The sequence below is a fragment of the Vicugna pacos genome, chromosome 13 (genome assembly GCF_048564905.1).
Source record: "Vicugna pacos chromosome 13, VicPac4, whole genome shotgun sequence".
Classification (NCBI taxonomy): Eukaryota; Metazoa; Chordata; class Mammalia; order Artiodactyla; family Camelidae; genus Vicugna; species Vicugna pacos.
Genome location: NC_132999.1, coordinates 44,988,591 through 45,010,096, shown reverse-complemented (window position 1 = coordinate 45,010,096; position 21,506 = coordinate 44,988,591). Strand labels below are relative to the sequence as shown.

Below are 21,506 nucleotides of genomic sequence, written 5' to 3'. Positions count from 1 at the left end.
GGCACTCAAATCCCTCCCTTTGGGTCCCCACACACCATTAACTTGGCTGTTCTGGGTTTCTGTTTCTTTGTCATGAAAAAGGTGATTGGCAGCTACCTTACAAGGCTGGTCGAGGCCCCTTCCCAGGCCCTGGGGTGTGGTGGTGGGTGGGATGGGCAAGACTCTATCCTCTTGGGCTCGGTCCCATGTGTGTGGGGGGCCAGAATGGGCCTCCCCTGACCTACCCCTTCTTTTCCTGTGCTTTGACGTCTGGGAACAAGGCTGATTTAAGAGGAGTTGGTTTGGTTCTTGTCCCTTGGCACTGAGAGACATGGAATTTTCCTGACATCAGAGTGAGGCACCTGCTTCGAGAAGCTGAGGGCTGTCTTCCTCTTCCCTCTCCTTCCCCCCAGTACTGCCTGTGGAGGTGGAGGTGCTCCCTGTCCCCAGTCAGATTCAGTCACTCTTGTCCTGCCCCCCTGAGCCTCTGGACCTTAGATCACAGGTGACTGAAATTCATCATGTCCCAGACTAGACCTGTCTCAACCACCTTGTCTTCCCACATCCAAAAACTACATTCAGTTCCCCACCTCCCTGTTTTCATTTGTTTTTTTTTTTTTTTGAACTTTGAAATAGCATTTGAGTCCATCACAGCTTTCTCACCTGGTCCCGCTTCCCAGGGCTCCTCGGGCTGCATGTCTCATCTTCAAATACAGATGTGGCTGGTCTCTGCCAACTGAGCTCAGCTGTTGTGTTGGTAGAGGTGTCTTTTTGCCCTTTCTTCCCATTTACAAGGGAGTTGGGCTACAAAAGTGAAGGTTGTCACTTTTGTCATAATCTTTTTTGGGGCTAGAGGTTTGAGTGTGTTTATTACTTGGCTTCCTGGGAGCTGATCTCTTCCTTACAACCCCTCTGCTCACCCCAGACTGACTCAGTGGGAGAGAAAGAAGGTGAGGGTGAGAAGTAGACCTTCCAGGAACTTGGGGCCCATGTCCTGTAGTACTTGTGCGTGTTTAGCATGTCAGTGTGAGGTGGGAGGCTGGGCAGTGTGCCCTGGTCTGCAGATGGGGCATCTCTGCAGCCACTGGCCTCCCCGAGAAAGGGAGCGCCTAACACCAGACCCCTCCCACCATGCTTTCCTGCAGCATATCGACAAAGTCTTCAAACACAAGGACCTGCAGCAGCAGCTGGTGGACGCCAAGCTCCAGCAGGCCCAGGAGATGCTGAAGGAGGCAGAGGAGAGGCACCAGCGGGAGAAGGATTTTGTGAGGCTCAGGCCCCGGGAGTGGGGGGTCTGGGAGGAGGTGGGTTGGGTTCTGGCTCAGCTCATGGTCAGGTTTATATACAGGAGCTGCCTGGCCAGATCAGGCACCAGTCTGAGAGCAGGAGGCCTCAGTGGGTTATGGTGCGTGTAGCTTAAAAAAGCCAAACAGCCCCCAGGGGCTTCTGATGGGATCTGGGGTCCTGTCTCGGAAATAGCTCCTCAAAGAGGCTGTGGAGTCACAGAGGATGTGCGAGCTGATGAAGCAGCAGGAGACCCACCTGAAGCAGCAGGTGAGACTGTGTGTCCTGCCCTTGTGCCTCCACGGTCTCTGCACTGAGCCCCACCCTGGGGGGAGGGAACTGGAACCCTCATTCTAGGACCACCTTGACTCCTGTGTGACCTTGCTGAGCCTTTGTTCTCTCTGGACCCGCCCAGCACCTGTGTGGTGGTGACCAGGTGGCTAGGTGAGCTCGAAGGACTTCGTTTCTAGTCAGAAGTGTTGTGCTGCTTTTTAGTAGTTGGGGGCAGAACGGGTGATTTTAATTACATAAATTAGACTTCATTCTGGAAGAAAAGTTTGAAAACAAACATAAAGACAAAATACAAGTCCCGCCAAATCCTGCTTTTTGGGCTTAACATTTTGGACTATAGCCTTCCAAATACATAGTTTCTGTTTAAAGAAAAATGGTATCTCAATAGAATGGTTGGGTCAGAGGGCCAAAGGCGGGTCTGAGTGTGCCAACCGGAGCTGCCCTCCCGAGAAGCCCAGTCTTACTTATGGGCTTCTCTCTCACCCAGCTTGCCCTGTACACGGAGAAGTTTGAAGAGTTCCAGAACACTCTTTCCAAAAGCAGTGAGGTGTTCACCACATTCAAACAGGAGATGGAAAAGGTAATGGTGCTCCAGACTGGGTGTGGCTGCCGGGGCACGAATGGCTTCATTCAGAGTTGAACACTGGGCCTGCCTCCTGGAAGCTGCCATCCCTGGGGGGGTGCCTCACGGGAGCTGTTGACGGTGACAGTGTGGTGGATAGCAGGGGTGGGCCATAAGGAAGAGTCACAGCCTTTCTTCCCTCTCAAGGAAGTATCAGTGGTGGGTGTGCCCTCCAGACTGTCCTGAAGAGGGCGCAGTCTTGTTGCCTGTTTTGTTGGTGGCATTTCACTTGAGACATCTGGGGGTGGCACAGACGACACTGACCGCGCCCTGTGATACCTTGCCCCCTTGGGACTGTTCCCCACCTCGGAGACACAGATGCACAGGCAGCCTGCCCCCCCTGACCATGTCCCTCTGTGTGTCACATAACCCAGATGACAAAGAAGATCAAGAAGCTGGAGAAAGAAACCACCATGTACCGGTCCCGGTGGGAGAGCAGCAACAAGGCCCTGCTTGAGATGGCCGAGGAGGTGGGCTGAGTGCCATCTGCGGCCGGGGCCAGGGGTGTGTGGCCGCTGAGTACTGGGCCCTTTCCTGTACGTCCCACCAAGAAGCGATGCAGCTCGCACAAGGTGGAGCTGGATTCCCATGCATGTCTGTCCAAGGCCAAAGACACTGTGCTGTCTCCCCGAGGGAGGTGGTGAGCTTGGTGATAGATAGGTCTGTAGTGGAAGCAAAGAGAGCAAATCAGAGAAGGGAAGGAAGGAGCCAAAAAAAGGGATGCCAGTGATGCACATAGCTTATACCCAGATAATTTGATTTTGTGGCTTCAGATGTAGGAGGAGAAATAACTAATTGCTGAAGCAGCTGCTGCATGCCAGACCCTGCTGAATGTTAAGATGTGCCAGTTCACTGAGCTCTCCTGAGCTCTGTGAGGGTGATGTTCCTACTCCCGTTGAAGAGATTAGGGGATATACTCAAAAGCCAGCACTTCACCAAGGCCACCTGGTAGATAAACTGAGGAATCCATTGTCTCCCAGCTGTGTCCCTTCTCTGCACCACACTACCCCCATCTGACAGCCAGGTCTCATATGACAGCATAAACCAGGGCTGTTTACTCAAAAGGGGCCAGCTTTCAAGTAAACAGTGGGGACTCTGCTCTGTCCTTAGCATTGTCGGAGTGTGAATGTTTCTACCAAGTAGCGGTGCAGGGTGGGGATTGAGTGACATGGCACTGAAGGCCCCATTTCTCTCCCCAGAAAACACTCCGGGACAAAGAGCTGGAGGGCCTGCAGGTGAAAATCCAGCGGCTGGAGAAGCTGTGCCGGGCGCTGCAGACGGAGCGCAACGACCTGAACAAGAGGGTGCAGGACCTGAGTGCTGGAGGCCGGGGCCCGCTCCCTGATGGTGGCCCTGAGCGAAGGCCAGAGGCTGCCGATGCCTCCAAGGAACAGGGTGGCGAGGGTCCCAGGGTCCAAGCACCCAGCTCCCCAAGGGCCACAGAAGCATCTTGCTGCCCTGGAGCACCAAACATGGAAGCGTCAGGCCAAATGGGGCCACCGGAGCCCACCTCCACCACCGCCTAGGGAGCCCATGCTGGGAAGGGGCGAGCAGCCCGGGCCGGCCTAGCCCGTGCGAGGCTCCCATCGCTGAGGCCCAGGGTGCTCTGACCTGGCTGGCATCTGACTCTGCGGTTTCAGATTTTATGGGTCAGTTTTACTTACATATGGCATATGCTCAAGGCCTCATACATTTATATCTGAACGTGTAAAATGGGCTTGCATCAGAGGTGGGGGTGTGTCCAGATGAAGTCAGCGGCTCTTCTGTGAGCTGAGGAGCCTTTACACGGAGCTGTAGTCACAGTGAGCCAGCAGGACGAGTGACTTGAGCATGAGCATTTCCCTGCCCTATTTGAGGCTCAGCCCCTCCCTCCTGTGACAGGTGACACGCCCAGGTCTTGATTGTGTTTCTCTTGTTAGCGGGACATGGGCAGCTCTGGCTCTCCCAGTTCTCCTGGAAGCTCCTTGGCTTCTGACCCAGAAAAGGGGTGGCCAGGCAGGGCGTTGACAGGGCACTTAGAGCCACCGGTGATTGAACTGCTTCCCTGCCTAGGACAAGGGACCTGGAGAATGTTCTGTGTGGGATGACGTGCTGGTAGGGAGCCCCTCAGGCACCGCTTCCCCTGCCCTCTGGTAGTGCCAGGACCAGGCCAACGATGCTTCGCAGTAGCCTTATCATTCACAGGTGCCTCTCTAGCCTGCACAAATGATTGACAAGAGATCACCCAAAGGATTCTGAAGGTTTTGGGGTTTTGTTTTGTTTCCTTTGTTCTTGTTTTGTTTTTGTTTTGCACATGTGGCAGTGTTTGTATTGAGGATCTTCTGAGGAAGAAGGGGTGCTATAGCAGTGGTGCCTGGGTTCCTGGCCTCCAGTGCCCCCACCACCCCACCTGGCAGCTTTGCCATGCTGATACTGACAGCTTGAAGGAATCAGATGGTTTATAGTGAGAGGAAGGAAAGGGCTTCTGATGGCTTTGCCACAAGCTCACCTGTGGTTTCGATCCTGGGAGGCCACTGCTGACGCCATCACTGCTGTCTCCATGCAGCTGTTGCTGGGCCCCAGATCCAGCTGCCTCCTTGGCTTTCTGAGTCTGTTTTGCTTCCTCCATCCCCACCTCCAGTGTGCCATCTTTGAGCCCTGTCTGCCTTGACATCCCACTTCCTGTGTGGGGGCCCCCAGCTCTTGTCTGACAGCTGATAGGTAAGAGTGAGACTCACCATTGACAGAGCCCCAGAAATCCACAGAATGGCTGCAGATATTTGTGTAATTTCTTTTCTCCCCCCAGCCCCATCTCCGTCCCTCATACATGGTACCCTATACCCTGAAGGTTCTGCTGGTTGCAAACTTGCTGGCACATTAGTCCGTCTTTGTACAGAACAATTTTTTGGAACAGCAGAATAAGTCGGGTCAGGAAGCAGGGCCGTGCTGAGTTTGGGGTACTGTAAGCCCATCTCTAGTGGGGCCTCAGCTTTGGTGTAGCTGAGAGAACCACAGACTAAGATGTATTGGATGGTTATGTTTTTTGCTTTTTGTTGTGTTTCCTTCAGGTTAATTCATTATCTTACAGGTCCCTTCATCTTCCACAAATAGCCCACTTTTTCAGCCCTTAACTTAAATCCCTCAGATAATTAGGTTCATGAACAGTATTAGGTACTTCTGAGTTATGTTAGGACTTAGACCAGAGATGGCAAATGAATAGCACGCCATTGCCCCTCTCCCCCCGTGGTAGGTACCCCTACTTTGCTTCAGAGGATTTCCTGCTAAGTCCCTAGCATATCCTCATTTCTCAAGATTTGCCCAGCAGCCAGTACACGTGTTGAGACCTAATTTGCCATCCCTGGCTGAGATACTGCTCTGCTGAGGTGCATGAGAGCTGCCAACCCCATACAGGGTTTGCTGTGCTAAGAAGTTTCTGCTCGCCCCTTCAAAGAAAGCAGGAAGGCCTGCAATGGCCCACGTGATTGCCTGCCTCAGTTCAGCTACCTCTTAAAGCCCATAGTGTTGGGGAGGGGGAGGCTGTTGGAGCCCAGCGAGGTGTGGGAAATCACAGCTGAGTAGCACAGCAGTTCTCAGGAACCAAGTCCAGTGAGCAAGGTGGCCCCAGCTGTGCGGGGTGGAACCTTTGCTCTCAGCTGCAGCGAGCAGTCTCTAGGCCTCCAGGCCAGGTGACATATGGAGACCCTTTTCTTCCTCTTCCTCTTCCTCTCCATTGACCAAATCTTATCAGTCACTACAGCTGCTCTGCTTGCTCTGCTTTCCAAAGTCAGCCCAGGTGCCAGGGTGCTGCCTACACCAGCCAGAATCCTGGGCCAGATAAAGGGAGGTGTCTCTCCAAGAATGAAGGCCGGTTCCTAACTCACTGGGGCGGGTCTCATGCACGTGACCTCAGATTTAGGACCAAGAGCTGTGTTGCATTCTTAGATTGCTAGCTTTTCCTCCAGGGGACCACGGCAGGTGAGGCTCTGCTGACAGTAATTTGTGTTCAGGGTCTTGTCCAGCTGAGAGCTTCATGCACACCAGATTCTGAGAGGTGTCAGCAGCACTTTTTAAGATTTGTTTTCCATGAGGTTTTTGGACCATAGGCTGAGCTCAGGCACTTTCTGTAATAGAATGTTACGTCTTTAAAGATGGTTATTCCCCCTCTTCCACCCCATCCTGGTGGCCCTGCTGAGGGCTAACCGAAAGGCCAGCAGAGCTGCTCTGGTGTCTCTGGGGGAGGGCTGAAGCCTGCTGAGTTGGTTCTCCAGCTGCTGCTCCAGCCTTCCCACCTAGCACAGCACAGAGGCAGTCACCCCAGGGACAGCCCGGTACCTGCCTGGGGGAGGGGTGCTGCCTTTTGTCCCTGTAACTGCTTTCCTTATGGCCCAGCCTGGCCACCCAGATTTGTTTGAAGCTGTGCTGACAGCTTCTTTGTCTCCTTTTGGTATTCACAACAGCCAGGGACTTGATTTTGATGTATTTTAAAACCACATTAAATAAAGAGTCTGTTGCCTTACTTATTTCTCTCCTGACCTTTGTGGTCATTTGGTGCTTCTGGATCCGTCCAGCCATCACTGGTATGTCCAGATCTGCTCCAGAGTCTCTGGCTCTGTCCTGGTATCTTGCACCTTCCAGAGTGGTCTGCCTTCCAGCAGTCACCGCAGGCACGGAATGCTAGCCAGCTCACGCAAGCTGCCTGAGTGGAGCCCTCAGCAAAGTTGGTGTGATGCTCATCATATATATATGACTTCTTTCAATCAAAGATTGTCCCTGCCTTCTGAGGGCTCACAGGCTATTGAAGGGAAAAGGTGCTTTTAGATACAGAAAGGTTACTTGTGCTATGGGAGCATAGAAGAGGTCCTGTCCCTTTCAGCAAGGTCGAGGTAGATCCTGGAAGAGCCTTAGGACCCAAAGGGCAAGTAGAAGTTTGACAACATTAAGGACTTGGTTCACCTAACAATGCAGGTGCTCAGGAGAGTGGTGGAAGGAGATATATCAGAGACCAAATGACCAGGAGCCTGTGTGCCAGGTTAAGGAACTGGGGCTAGATCCACTGGTGGGGAGTAGGGTAGAGGGGAACCACTGAAGTTGTTAAAATAAGAAACTGGTTAAGTCCACGAGGAAGGCAAAAGGCAAGACCAGAGAGCTGAACATAGGCCAGTTGGGGCCCAAATCAAGATGAGTGGACACTGCACCACTGCTATTTGGGGCTGTCTGCTATGAGTAGCATCCCTTGGGCACTGGCCCTCCCAAGGGAATACACAGGCCCTTCCAGGTTCCTTTGATTTTGTGCATTCCATGACAAGACCACATCCTGCACCCAGTTCTTAAGAATGGGCTGGTTTTTAAAAAAAAAAAAGAATGGGCTGATTTCTTACACACTCCTGTTCACCCACCCCAAGCCTAGGTGTAAAAGTTGAGACTTCTAAATTTAGGGCAGACATTCTACTGGCAGCCTCACCCAGCACCCTGTTCTCTCCCAGGACTGGACTGGTCTGACGCAAAGGAATATATATGAATGCCTCCAAAATGACAGAGACAACTAAAGTGCTGTTCCCTCCAGGCCTCCATAGGCAGATGTGTCCACACTAGCTGTGACAATCTCCACAAAACCCCTGCCCCTTCTGATCAGAGTCCTAATGGGTTGATATTTTTCTGTGTTGGCCACATTGGCTCCAGTCAGAGATCTTTGGAGGGAGTCTAGGGAGACCGCCATAATTCTTGGAGCTCCAGAGCAAGCTCTGAAAATTCTGCTGTAGCGCTGAGAATGACCTCTCTCTGCCACTTTCCTAGGAGAGCCTTTGTGCCACTCTCTAGCAGCTCTGGGAGGGGAGGGGAGGGACATCCAGTTGTCCCCTTTGCCTACCTATGCAGACCCCTCCCTCCAACCCCTGGTTATTGAAGTCCTAAATTAATGTCTCCCCTTCTGGAGCTGTCTAGGTGTTGGAAGCATCTGGGCAAGATCCCTGTTCAAGAGCCTTTGGAAATAGTGTCCATCCCTCCAGAGTTCAGTGAGGCCCCAGGAAGCTGCTCCTGCCCAGTGGGAAGGGAAAGGTAGGTGAGGTGGCTTTGCACTGGCCCCGGGGCAGTTACCTGAGACTGCAGGGCAGCCTGGCCAAAGGATAAGCCCATCTCCTGTTGCATCAGATGCTTCTCTAGGGACCTGAGCGGGGAGCCTTTGCCAGGTCTTTTAATCGATGCCCCATTGATCTGCCCCCCCCCCCCCCCCCCCCCCGCCAGCAGCACCACCAGCCCTAGCTCAGCCTCCATGGAGCGCTCAGGTTTCCCTCCTGGGGGCTGGTGTCAATCCGACTGGTTTCTCTCTGACCTGATGCTCCCCACACGTGTCCCTAGGCCTGGGGGTGGGGAGAGGTTAGGCTTGATCTCCTCATTTCATGAGTGGCTGAATACAGCCCTTACTGCCTACCAGGAAAAGTGTCTGGGTGTTGTGGGGAGAGTGGTATTGCTCTCAAAAGACTATTGTTTCCTTTCAGTAAAATAGTATCTTCCTTCTGTTAATGTACATAAAATGCTTAATAGGGGACCTGGACTCACTTGAAAGGTGTTTTTCTTCTCTTGCAGTTTCTTCCTGCTGCTGCTTCTTGTGTGTCTTATATGACATATATATGGATTCATTCATTCTCTCTCCCCCTCTTCCTCCTCCCCTCCACTTCTGACAAAGCTGCCACCATTTTGTAAGGTAGCTTCTCTCCAAAACTAATAGGAAAATAAAAAGGTTTTTTAGATCGCCATCACACAACCAACGTGGTCACCTTACTTCAGGTGGGGCAGCAAAGTCGAGTGAGAGGGACAGCTTAATAAACGTGGGGATACTCCTTCCATCTTACTCCATCCCGCTGCGAAAAAAAAAAAAAAAGAGGGTCACTTTCCCTTTAAATGCAAATTATCTCCGCAAGCTCAGCTTCCACCCATTCGGTTCCCTAGTTGGAGAGTGCTGAGGGCGGAGGGAACCTGCACAGAAGCATCTTTCCTGATCCCAAACCTCCAGGTCAGTTTCCTCCTTCGGCAGTGTGGGCGGGGGGCGGAATAACGAGGGTCTGAAGTTCCATTTAGGATCCTGGCTTCTGAACTGAGCTATTTATTTGGCTTTGGAGACTGATCGTGGGAAACAGGTCCCAGATCGCCCCCAGCCATTCCTGGCCTGATCCAATTTTTCTATCGAGTTCCTAATTGGACCAAGCTGCTACTGGGAGAGGGATTTGAAGCGCTCTTATCTACCTTCCACCACACCCCCCTCACTGCCAGCCAGCCTCGTACCATTTAAATGCTTATGCCCCCTGCGCCTTCTCCATCCCAGAGTGCAGAGTCGGGCTTGGAGGTGGCTGCAGGGAGTGAGCAGCTTGGGGAAACCCCGTAAAGGGCTCCCAGAATTAGGTGCGGTGGGCGGGGACCTCCGGGAACCTGAGGCTGAGGGGGCGGAGCCGGGCGGCCGGCCGAGCGGTGCCAGCCTCGGGCTCAGCCTTTGTTGCAGGCCCAGGCCGCCCGCTGCCCGACCACCCAGCCCACTCTGGCTGCAGCAGAAGCCTAGCAGGAACTTCCTGACTGGAGAGGGCCAAGCGGCTGGAAGTCTGTCCCAGAGAACTTCTAGGAGTCGCCTGGTGTTTGCCATTGGGGGTGGGATGGAAAAGGAGGGATGCCGGTGTCGAAGTGCGTGGAATCCACACTGAGCCCTGCCCTCATGCCACGGCTTCTGGCCCTGCTGCCCATCCTCTGGGGGTTACTGCTTGACACTGGGGTCTTCCCAGGTGCCCCCATCCACACTTTGGTTGCCTCCCATGCTGACAGGGTTTGTCAGCGTCTGTCCAGGCAGTTAATAAATAGAACGGAGGCTAATTAAGACAACCCTAATCCTCAGCAGGGCTCCTGCCAGCTCATATCCACCCTGTCTCCCCCTGCGTTTCCTCTGCCAGCTCCGCCTCCTCAGCTACAGGGACATGAAACCCCAGGAGCAGCTGCAGCAGGAAAACAATGTCTGGTCCAGCCCTTCCAGGCTAAGGCTTGAGGGCAGGGTTGGGCGGGGAACCTGGGGTGGGCCACAGAAGGTCCTTCAGATACACATCCATGACCTCAGGAGTTGGTGCTGATAACTGACCTTCCCCATCCTGGACAGATGAGGGGGCAATTAGGTCTCAGGGCTGTCCTTTGCAGCTCTCAGGAATTTCCAGGGAAAGGATGGCTTTAGCCCTTACTATTTCAGTGGGACTGCCTCCCTCCCAGGGCCTGAGACCTAGCCAGAATCCAATGGAGGACAAGAAGAAGAAAAGGAGTCCCAAGCCCTGCCTGAGCCAGCCAGCCCAGGCCCCCAGCACACTACGCAGGGTCCCAGTGCCCACCAGCCACAGCGGCTCTTTGGCCCTGGGACTCCCTCATCTGCCATCCCCAAAGCAGCGGGCCAAATTCAAGAGGTGGGTACAGAAGGGAAGCAGGGTAAGGAGGGAGGGACCCCAACTCTGGACTGAGCCCTATGGGGAGGAAGGTAAAGGGGGCCTTAGCCTATAGTTACTAAGCAATTATCAATGCTTTCCCTGGGGCTCCCCTCACCCTGGCTGACCCCTGAGAACTCAGACCTGGTCCCTACTCTCAAGAGTGTGGGGAAAAGTCCAGATCGGTCACTGGGATCACACAATGCGATGATACACCTTAGAGCAGGAGTAAGCCACACTTCCAGGAAGTGAGAGTCAGAGAAGGGTGTTGGCACCCTGGAGAGGGAGAATGTTCTGAGCTGAGGGGCTTGCCTGGCAGAAGTATGGAAGAAAAATACTGCCTGGAAGGCTCTGGGAACTGCAGGCACTTTGGTGGTCCTGGAGTGTCATGAGGCAGGAAATGATGAGGGGGTACTCAGGTGTACAACTTGAATTCTCTGCTTAATTTTTTTAATGATTGAAAATTTGCCTTCTACCCTATAGTATGTCTGTTTGTTTCCCACTAAACATGTGTTCTTTCTCCGATCTATCACTTTGTTTCCCTGTGCCTTTGCATACCAGCTGCCTGCGAGGCATGTTTGGGGCTGCCAGAGTCAGGTGTCAGAAGCTCAGGGCTGGGGCAGGAGAGGCCGGGGGGTGGCGGGCAGGCTGGGATGGTCATTCAGTGCTATCCTGAAGGCAATGGAAAATTCAAAAAAAACATAGACGAGAGGCAGAAAGATACTTTGGGGAGAGATAAGATGGCTCTCATGGCAATAAGGGAGTACTGTCCCCAAATTCACTGAGGCCCAGTGAGGACAAGTGATTCACCCAGGGTTGCAGGAGGAATGAGTGAAGGGCTCAGACAGGAACTCAGGAGCCCTGTTCTAGGCATGGCTCTGATTGCATCATCGGCAGAAAAAGACTTCTTTGACCTCTTACCCTCACCCCTCCACACCCACTCCCTTCCCTTTACCCATCCCGGTGGCCAGGACAGGGCCAGAAGAACAAACATCCACTTATGTTGATGAATGGATAGAAGGATGAATTAGTGCATAGACAGATGGTACCGGGGGTACCTGACTGCCCTGCCCCTACCCTGTGACCATGGCCATGCCCACCCACTCAGGGCAGGAAAGGAGAAATGCCGCCCAGTGCTGGCCGGAGGTGGGGGCGGCCCTGCAGGCACCCCCCTGCAGCACTCGTTCCTGACTGAGGTGACGGATGTCTATGAGATGGAGGGGGGGCTGCTGAACTTGCTCAATGATTTCCACTCAGGCCGACTGCAGGCCTTTGGTGAGTCCTGGGGGCGGCGCTTAGAGGGCATGTGGGTGGATCTGGAGGGCCTGGTCTCCGAGGCTTGGCTGGGTCCAGGGTCCCAAGCTCGCTCCCAGAGCTAACAGGTGCTGTCCAGGGAAGGAATGCTCCTTTGAGCAGTTGGAGCACGTGCGGGAGATGCAGGAGAAGCTGGCCCGGCTGCACTTCAGCTTGGACGTGTGTGGAGAAGAGGAGGAGGAGGAGGAAGAGGATGGGGTCACCGAGGGGCTGCCTGAGGAGCAGAAGAAGACGATGGCTGACCGCAACTTGGACCAGCTACTTAGCAACGTGGGTCAGGGCTGGATGCTTCAGTTCCTAGGGGCACCAGGGGTGGGGGAGGTAAATGCTTCTAAGACCATTCCTGGCCCCTGGGTGAAAAGATGGGGGTGCATGGAGCCAAAAGCTCTGGGCCTCTCAACCCCTACCAGAAGATGAAACCTACAGCATCTGGAGTTGGCCTGGTGCCCCTTCTGACAGAAACCTCCCTTTCTCTTTCTGTCGACAGCTGGAAGATCTTAGTAATTCTATGTATCCTTTCCAGGGAACCTGACAATGTGTATTTGTGTACATGTGTGCACGCCTCCCAGAGAAAAAATTAGCTTCCACCGACCCACCACCATCCAGGAATATTTACATATAACCAACATTCTCATCTCTTTCAGTCCTACTAAGTCAAAATTAGCCACAAGCTGCCCCAACTCAGGTAGAGGGCTGCAGAAAGAATTCTCCAAATATTAGGAGAAAGGTGGTTGCAGGGGATATGTTTTACCTACTTATCAAAATCTTTTCAAGTACCCATCCATGGCAAAACTCGTCTAATGTCTTCCTACTCTTTCAGCACTGAACAATTATTTGTACTGACTTAGATTATCTCCGTATCTAGTCCTAGTCGGAAGTTGTGCAAATGCACACACCTTCATGATCTAAACCAAAAGCGTAGTGGGTAAGCCACCTAGCACAAAGGGCACGCAAGAACTGCAACTCCATACCATGGACCACTTGGGAGTCCCAGGCCCCCGCCCCTTTGCACAACTGGGGAAATTAGACCTGTGCAGGTTGGGAAAATAGGGCTGGAAGGAGCGCGGTCCAAAGCGTCACAATCCTTGACTGGCACAGACAGAAGCTGCACCTGGCCGAGAACGCCGAGCCTGAGGAGCCGTCAGCTGTGTAGGCTCATTCCCTTCAAACTGTGACTTTTTACGGACTCGACTGTGTGTTCCGCGGCCCCCCAGGTGCTATGGGGGAGGGGGGTCATGGATGGAATTAAACCAGAAAGAAAGAAAGCGACTCCGTGTCCTCCCTGCCCCCACTGCGCCCTTACTCAGCAGGGTCGCCCGGGCACCAGCTACCTGGAGGCCGCCCCTGAGCAACACACTTCCGGTTCGGCAGGTCCCTCTTGTGGGGCTGGACTCCCGCGGGCAGCTCTGGAGTGGGAGTTGGGGCCCGGCGCCAGCCTTGTCTAGCCCGCCCGGGAGCCGGATGGTCACCGTGGAGACGGCGGGGCGGGGCCTGCGCTAGCTAGCGCGCGGCGCGGGCCAGTGACGCACTGCGCAAGCGCCGGGCCAGCGGGTCGGTCAGCGGGCGCCCGGATGGAGCTGGAGCGGTTGGTTCGGAAGGTGACGACGTTGCAGGTGCGGGGTGGGCAGGGTGCACACGATTACTACCCCATGGGATCTCAGACTGGGACCTTCGGACGAGATGAGGCCGTCACGTTTAGTTACCTACTCGCGTGCTCGCCTCTGAAGGTACCCACCCACCCCCACCAGCCTAAAAATGCTGGGACCCACGGACCCTCACACGCTCCTGTGGGATCAGGGAAATGGCCAGAAGGGCCTTAAGTCCAAGAGGTGGATTCAGTCCAGCACACTCCCCCGAACCCCCTGGGGCCCTAACGTACAGCATCACATCCTTTCCCCGGGGCAGGGTCTCCTCTTGCAGTCACTGGAATGACCTCTGCAGGAAAATTCTCCAAGATGCCCCTATGTTGCAGTGATAAGGGTTTTCTTCCCCTCGTTCTCCACACCAGGCCTGCGTCCGGGGCTTCTTAGTCCGACGCCAGTTCCAGAGTCTTCGAGCTGAGTATGAGGCTATTGTACAAGAAATCGAGGGTGATCTGGGCGCGCTTCAGTGGACTGAGGGCTGGATTCCCAAGCCCAGATTTCTCCCGAAGGTACTACATACCCCAGGGGTAAAGGGGAGGGGAAGGAGGGTCCTCGGCAGGGGACTCAAGGGAATGGTAGATCCCCCACTCTTCCTGCTGACAAGCTTTTCTCAATAGAAAAGGCAGCGGACTCACCTCCTCACACCCCAGTCCTTAATCCTCAGCAACCTGTATGCTAAATCATGGTACCCAGACACTTGGAGGGCTTAGCCTTGGAGCTCATACCTCTCTGACTGATTTTCTCAGAAGGCAAAATCCCATCAGACCTGGAAAGCCAGAGAGAGGGTACCAAGTCCAAAGGAACTATGGAGCCACTTCCCATGTAAAGAACCTGAGAAAGAGGCCATCTGGGAGGAGATGATACTGAAGAAGTCTAGAGAGAGCTCAGCAAACTCAGGCAGTCTTCCCTTCAGAGATGACAGCTCATGGCTTCAGGATGAGCAGAACAGGAAGACCAGGAAACTGAGCCAAGGAGAGACCAGAGACATGTCAAGGATGGACAACCCAGGTACCTCTCTCCCTAGGTCAGGGCAAACCCCTGACCCTCCCTGGGCCTCAGCTTTCTTATCTGAAAAGTGAAAGACTTGTGCTAGAAAAGCTACATCCCTTTCCTTCTTCCCTCTGCCTTGCTTGAGGCAACTCAAGGGTGGGCAGGAGGAGCGTGCCAGGAACTCATGCTAGGCCAGTGCCTAGTGTCTGCCCTCTCGAGGCTTTCTCTCTCCATTCTTCCCTCCTTTGCAGAAGCTGCAGGTCCAAGACTGCCCCAGAGCCAGACTGAGCTCCAGGAGCTCCAGTACCACCGCAGCCACTTGGCCATGGAGCTGCTGTGGCTACAGCAGGCCATCAATAGCCGTAAGGAGGTAGGCACCAACTTGGAGCCCTTTCTGCACATTTAGGGCTAAGGGTGGGGGTTTGGGAAAAGCCTTCTGCCATGCCGAAGCAGGCCTGCCTGGTACAGTGTCTGTTCTCTTCCTCAATAGTACCTAGTTCTCAAACAAACACTGAGATCAACAGAGGTGAACCAGACCAGAGATGAGCCCAGCATGTGCCCAGACCACAGGGGACCGGGCTGTGAGAAAGCTGGGCCACAACCAAGCCTACCACTGGAAGACCAGTCCTACAGAGACGGGACCACTGGAGAGCCAGACCACATGGGTGACTCCTGCTGGAGACTCAAATCACAACCCCATAAATCCCCAGAAAGACTGGCCACTACAGACAAAACCACTGCTAGGGCCAAATACAGGGACCCATGCTACAGGGGGACTGGACCACAGCTGCCCACATTGTCAGATAACCAGGCCACAGGGAAGAGGCTCACCAAAGAGCCAGACTGTGGAGAACAGACCTTTGGAGGGAGCTGCCACAGCTGACAAAACTTCTGGAGGACCAGTCTCCCAAAGGCCTCAAACCTAGGGGCTACTGTTCTGAAAAGGCCAGGACACAGCTATGTACACTTTATGAGGGCTCAGACATCAAAGACAAGTCTCCCAGAGGGCCAGACCAAAAACAGCCTGATTGCCAAAGAGCTGGGCCACGAGAGTTGGGTCTCTCAGGGGACCATGTCATCCGGGATGGGTCTTTGGCAGATTATGGTGGCCTGGATTTCTGGAAGGCTAAGCCACCCAAGGGCCAGACCAGCAGTGATAAAAGCTCTAGAGACAGAACCTCCAATGAATCTATCCGTGAAGGATGGAAAAACCAGAATACTTGGGGATCTACCATGGGGATCAAAGCCACCTGAGAAACTGTCTTCCACTAGAGAGGACCACTGGAGGGGCATACTGTGGAAAGCAGGACCACCAGGGTAGATCCTGGGGAATCAGGGAGGACCAGGTTCCAAAGGGATGCTATGAAAAGGCAATGAGGATCTCCTCCTAGCTCCTTGGTACCAGCTCTACCCCCTGCCCCTGGCCATTGAGACCTGGCTAATGAGACCAAGAGAAGCTAAAGCACAGGGCTGGTACCAGCGGAGAGAGAAGAGGGAGGAGGATACTCTCATCCTTTGCCTGTGGTTCAGTCCACATTTTGGGACTTTCCTGGGGTAAATAAAGTGGGGGGCCAGACAGAGAATAAAGGTTTTTCTTAGACTCTGAGCCTGGTTGCATTCATCTTCTGCCTCTGGTCAGGACAGACCCTGGACTCTCCTGTTTGCTTCCTGCTGACGTGGGGCATCTTCCCCAGAGCTGGCTGGTAGCTACAGCCCAGGAGTACACTAGCCATCCTTGGGGAACTGCCCTGAAAGCTGAATCTTCCTTTAAGCTCACCCCTTGGGCTGCAGAGTAACAGGGAGGCTCTTAAGAATCTCTCCTTCCCCCTAGTATTGGAACGTCTGTGTTTCAGTGTGATTTCTGCCACTGCCTCTCTCACTGAGCCCCTGGGTCATCTTTCATATATAGTGATCAGACCTGCCCTACTGTTGTGAGGCTCCCCTAAGAACAGAGTGGATGAGACCCTGAATGCAGACAGATCTGCCTGTGGAGGCTCTCCATGCCTTTCTGGGTGAGAGAGCAGGACTCCACCTCAAATTGGCACTCCTCCCAGCCCTGCCTTGGTTGCCTGGCAACAGCTGTGCGTCTCTAGCTAATACGCTATGGCAGGTGGCAGTCCAGCAGCCAAGAAGGTAGTAGTGTACCGGAATGGGGACCCCTTCTCCCCAGGCCGCCAGCTGGTGGTGACTCAACGACGCTTCCCCACCCTGGAGACCTTCCTCTGTGAGGTAACATCGGCTGTGCAGGCCCCACTGGCTGTGCGTGCTCTCTACACGCCTTGTCATGGCCACCCGGTCACCGACCTGGCGGACCTGCGGAATGGAGGGCAGTATGTGGCTGCTGGCTTCGAACGATTCTGCAAGCTTCCGTGAGTGGGCTGGGGCTGGTCAGAGCCTAGGGAGTGGGTAACAGCAACCACACTTGTTCAGCATTCACTGTGTATCTTCTGGAATACAGCAGTCCTATGAAGGGGGTGGTCTTATCCCCATCCTTTGGAAGGGGAAATCAGGGTAGTGAAATAGCCTGCCTAAGAGTACACAAGTAACAGAAGTGGAGCCACAGTTCAAGTCGAAGTCTGACACTGATGTTCATGCCCATTATAGAGCCAGGATCAACCAGTGAGAACATTCTGAACCTCCTTTTCCAAAGGCTCTTCTTTTTGTTTGTTTGTTTTTTGGGGGGTAATTAGGTTTATTAATTTTTATTGGAGGTACTGCGGACTGAACCCAGGACCTCGTGCATGCTAAGCACAAACTCTACCACTGAGCTATACCCTCCCCTGCTTCAAAGGATCTTGATTGGATCCTCCACCACCAAATACTCCATCCATCATTTCCTCCCTGCCGTGTTTAGGTATCCCATGCTTTCCACTAGGCTGGGATCACCCTTTACAGGGTGGGTGGAGCTGTGCTTTCCAAGATGGGAGAATAATTTGAGTATCTGAACTTCCAAATTGGATCTGGCTTCCAGGTCCTGCTCCGCTCTCAGCTGAGGTTGCTCGCTGCTGTAACGTATGGAACAAGGAGTTGAGAGCTAGACAGGCTTAGAATCTGGGCTATGTCACTTCTGTGTTATTTAGGTGAGTCACTTAACTCAATCTCATACAAAATGAGATAATACCACCTACCTCATGAAAGAGAAAATTACTGAGATACAGTAGGATCTCGACCTTTAATCTTGTGGCTTGAGACCCCAGTCTGGATGTTCAGCCTGATACAGGGCCTAAGGCAGGCTCGGGGGGAGGGTATAGCTTAGCAGGCACAAGGTACTGGATTCAGTCCCCAGTACCTCCATTGAAAAAAAAAAGGCTCTTAAGGCAGGTTCACACGTCAGCATGTTTCTGGACTGAGATGACAGACTATTCCAACAGGGAGACCTGGTAAGCTAGGTCCCAGCCCTGCACTTGCAGCTGCCAGGCTGTTGAGGTCCTAGGCTCCCCAAGATGACCTGCGACCTATCTATCCTTTCAGCTATCTACCCTCTGGAGGGAAGGATCCAGGTGGAAAGAGCAGCAGACCACCAGTGAGTACTGGGAGAGGCCGGCCCTCAGTCCTCTGTTCTCCACCCCCTCCGGGGACTGCCCCCAGTTTGGTCTGGGAAGGCAGGGGCTCTGGAAGCAGCAGATTGGCCTCTCCAAACCTACTCTGGAGCAGCTGCTAGCCTTCCTAGGGGTGGAGGATTTCAAGACACTATCATTTGCTCCTTTTCCAGCCTTTTACTTATCTCTAGGCTGTAGTTCTCAAAGGAAAGAGGAAGCTGTAAAACATAGAGGGGGCGAGAGGGGGCAAGGAATGTGACTTAGGTGAGGTAGAAGCACCCTTTGGTGAAGGATATCACCAGTCCCATCCCTCCTTGCCCCCTCTTCTGCCCCAGTCTGGTTCCTTTTCCTTACACTACCCACCTTGGACTGACCTACCCTGACCAAAGGCCTCAGCTCTCTCCTGACTTGGGTTTCAGGGTCCTCCCATGACTCACCAGCTGTGTGGCAGGGCCCTTGGACGGCGGCCACCTGCAGGTTCCCCCTGCTACATCCAGTGAGTACCCGTGTCAGAGCGGGGCAGAGATTTTTGTTTCAGTGAGACCAAGAAAATGGGGGTGGATTTGTTCCAGGAGCCCCTGGTCACCGGTGGGGTTATAAAAAGTCCAACATGCCTGGTGGGTGAAAATGGATCAATGCACTGGTCCTTGGCCCATCTTCTGGCCCCTGTGCCACCCCTCATCCTCTCACACCATTACCAGGCTGCTCTTTGTCCCAGTGTGTTCAGGAATGGGGACCTGTTAAGTCCCCCATTTAGCCTGAAGCTGCCCCAGGCTGCCAGCGAGGACTGGGAAGAAGTGTTGAAGCTCCTGACCAAGAAGGTGAAATTACAGAGCGGGACTGTGTGCAAGTGAGTCTGGGGACTGGGGAGACCTGAAAGTCCCCAAAGGGAGCCTCCCTACTGGTTTTGGCTGTCCTCAAAAATGAAAAGGCAAAAGGAAAGCATGTTTCCCGAAATGGGACTTCTTTCTGTGCCACAGACAGAGAGGCCCCCTCCAGCCCAGCCCTCGGAGCCAGGGCAGAGCCTGGCGTCCGGAGGGCCAGCAGCCAAAAGGCACTTTGGAATAGCTGTACCCACTCCCTCGTAATCTGCTGAATATGAAGATGCATCTTGTTCACTGGCCCTTATCTGCTCACCTCTCTCTCCCAGACTCTGCACCCTGGAGGGGCTCCCGCTGTCAGCAAGGGAGGCTCTGGTGAGTGGCCATTACTATGTGGCCGTCGGAGAGGATGAATTCAAGGCCCTCCCCTACCTGGAGCTGCTGGTGCCCAGCCCCTCACTGCCCAGGGGATGCTGGTACGTACGTGTGAGGTGGAAGGGTAGCAGGTTAGAGCAGAGGACCCCACCCTGACTCTGTGTCCTCCTCGGCCTATTATAAACCCTTTCTTTTTTCATTGCAGGCATCCACCAGACCCAAGGTCCAGGCCCCACAAGCAGGGGGTAGGTGATGCAGCAGGCCACGGGGGTGGGAAAGAAAGGGGGTGACCAGCTGAGTCCTCCTCCAGCTCAGGCTCTGATCTCTCACTGCGTCCCCTCAATAATCTTGTGAAATAGAGATTATTATTCCCATTTTCCAGAGGAGAGGCTAAGTTGAGAGGAGTGAAGTAATTTGTTCAAGGTAACACAGTTATTGACATGGGCCAGATCAGAACCTGGTCTGAAAGCCAGCTCATCTGGGCTCTATGAAGATCTTCAGGACTCTGAATTGCTGGACCTAATGTCTTCTTGCCAGGTTGGATGCTGGGAGAAAGAACCAGCATATCCGGCACAGCAGGGTCCAAAGATGGTTACCAGCTCCCTGTCTTATCCTAAGCCTCCCAAGAGATGAGCCCAGTGCACATCGAGTGGGGGTTAGAGGGATTCAGCCTGGTTTCACTGGGCATCTTCAGTACCAGACACCACCTGCTGTGCCCTAGATAAGGCAACCTGATGGGAAGAGGGAGCAGGGAGGGGGAATGCAGGTTATGAGGGTGGACGGCATCTCTTCTCCCAAGCTCCCACAGGCACCAGGGGCATTCAAGCCTGGACTGGGAGTAGACAAGGTAAGGACAGCTAGCAGCCACGGCCCAAGCCCTGTGTTCCCTCTGCAGGCCCATGGCCACAGGGCACAGGCATCCCAGTCCTCTCCAAAGGAAGCCAGCCAAATTGAGCCATCTGCTTTCTATGCCAGACCCCAGCAGGCCATTCAGCCAAGAAGCATGCTGCCTACTCTCTCCTTTCTATCAGGTGAGGGGACCCCAGAATCCAAGGCCTTCTTAGCCAACCCTCTGACAGTGACATAGGATGGGCCCTGCTATGATGGGGGAGGTCCGTGGGGAAGAATGCCCAGGTTCAGAGCCGCTCCTGACCTTAGCACAACTGTCTCCTACTCCTCCATGTGCATATCCAGTCTCTTGTCTCTTCACAGGGACTTGGCTTATGAAAAGAAGCAGGTGGAAACTCAAAGCAATGACATTGCAGGGGTGGGATTTGGAAGGGATGGGGATGGGGATCAAAAGCCTGCCTCTCAACTGAGCTGCCATCCTCTGAGGTCATGAGGGATGCGGAATGAGGCTGGGGGAGGCAAGGGGGCTGGTAGACAAGGTCAAGGGAAAGCATGCTGAGGGCTCCTCAGCCTGGGCATCAGCCTGTTGCCTCCCACATCAGGAGTCAAGGGAGTGTATGGAGCTCTCCATCCAAGGAAGGAGACGGCAGGGGCCCAGGAAGTAGCAGATGATGATGACACCTGGACCGAGGAACTCTTGGATCAGGTGTGCTGGGGCTGGAAGCCATATGTTGGGACTGGAGTTCTGAGCTGGAAACCAGCAGCCCTGGGTCCCAGAGACAGTTCTCTCTTGAGACTGTGAGCAGACCTCTTAAACTCTCAGAGTCTGACTTCCTACCTTGTTAAATGAGAGGGCAGATCCTAATTTCTAGTCTCTTCCTTTTCTGGGGTCAGGAAACTCAAGACTAAGGGCTGGGGGCTGGGCATGGGGTGCTAATGGCTTCATTCTGTATGGCCTTCTGCCTCCTCCAGAGGGCAGCCCAGATAGTGGAAGAGGCCCTGTTCCTGGAAAACCAGCCTGGGGCTGGGGTAGCTATCTCAGCCTCGGCCTCTGCTCCGCCATCTTGAGAGCCTCAGCTCTGGCCAGGAACTGAGGACGGCCACTCTGCAGCCACCTTTCATCCTCAGCCTCCAGAGGCCTGTTCTCCAGGACCCAGCACATCCCCTGGGCTCACAGGGTACACAACAGCTCCCTCAGTCCCACCCTTCTGCTCCTAAACCCATAGCCCAGTCTTCCCTTCCTCTCTAAGCAGAGCAGCCCCAGCCACAGAGGCCATTTCTTTATGAGGTTCTCTGGCTAGAGAAAGGAGTGGTCAACTGAGCTTGGGGGAGAGACCACAAACTTGGGAGCAGGTCTGTCACAATAAAAGAATACT

The 21,506-nt window shown here is 54.0% G+C and overlaps 4 protein-coding genes and 1 long non-coding RNA gene across 9 annotated transcripts in view; 4 read left to right on the top strand and 1 right to left on the bottom strand.

Moving 5' to 3' along the window:
* TXLNA (taxilin alpha) overlaps window positions 1-6,671 on the top strand; it is a 13,474-nt gene extending 6,803 nt beyond the window's left edge. For 3 of the 4 annotated variants that reach the window (XM_006196922.4, XM_031683953.2, XM_072974878.1), the window contains exons 7-11: window positions 1,125-1,244; window positions 1,459-1,533; window positions 2,042-2,134; window positions 2,551-2,646; window positions 3,376-6,671. In XM_006196922.4, coding sequence (XP_006196984.2) covers window positions 1,125-1,244; window positions 1,459-1,533; window positions 2,042-2,134; window positions 2,551-2,646; window positions 3,376-3,702 — 711 coding nt within the window. In that variant the 3' untranslated portion in view covers window positions 3,703-6,671. Of the gene's footprint in view, window positions 1-1,124; window positions 1,245-1,458; window positions 1,534-2,041; window positions 2,135-2,550; window positions 2,681-3,375 lie in introns of all 4 variants that reach the window. The other variant, XM_072974879.1, reaches the window with a different exon arrangement.
* LOC140700729 (uncharacterized) lies at window positions 1,762-13,576 on the bottom strand. Its single transcript, XR_012079338.1, has 3 exons — window positions 13,217-13,576; window positions 8,711-9,012; window positions 1,762-2,838 (listed from the first exon to the last, which is right to left on the bottom strand). It is a non-coding gene; the product is annotated as an uncharacterized lncRNA (long non-coding RNA).
* On the top strand, window positions 9,093-13,210 carry CCDC28B (coiled-coil domain containing 28B). 2 transcript variants are annotated; one of them, XM_072974881.1, is made up of 6 exons: window positions 9,093-9,164; window positions 10,394-10,581; window positions 11,708-11,874; window positions 11,993-12,183; window positions 12,324-12,423; window positions 13,012-13,210. In XM_072974881.1, the coding sequence occupies exons 2-6, from the start codon at window positions 10,418-10,420 to the stop codon at window positions 13,086-13,088; spliced, it is 699 nt and encodes a 232-aa protein (XP_072830982.1). In that variant the 5' UTR covers window positions 9,093-9,164; window positions 10,394-10,417; the 3' UTR covers window positions 13,089-13,210. The 2 variants fall into 2 exon arrangements, with proteins under 2 accessions (XP_072830982.1, XP_006197147.1); XM_006197085.4 differs by having other exon boundaries at window positions 12,401-12,423; window positions 13,012-13,207.
* IQCC (IQ motif containing C) lies at window positions 13,354-16,152 on the top strand. Its single transcript, XM_015240834.3, is given in 7 exon segments — window positions 13,354-13,640; window positions 13,922-14,065; window positions 14,303-14,564; window positions 14,798-14,916; window positions 15,037-15,418; window positions 15,421-15,773; window positions 15,775-16,152. Coding segments are annotated over 7 exon segments (1,509 nt in total). The 5' UTR covers window positions 13,354-13,484; the 3' UTR covers window positions 15,868-16,152.
* Window positions 16,144-21,506, top strand: DCDC2B (doublecortin domain containing 2B). The gene is made up of 9 exons (XM_006196924.4): window positions 16,144-16,915; window positions 18,018-18,069; window positions 18,505-18,581; window positions 18,804-18,935; window positions 19,236-19,382; window positions 19,487-19,526; window positions 20,177-20,312; window positions 20,733-20,836; window positions 21,103-21,506. The coding sequence occupies exons 1-9, from the start codon at window positions 16,650-16,652 to the stop codon at window positions 21,196-21,198; spliced, it is 1,050 nt and encodes a 349-aa protein (XP_006196986.1). The 5' UTR covers window positions 16,144-16,649; the 3' UTR covers window positions 21,199-21,506.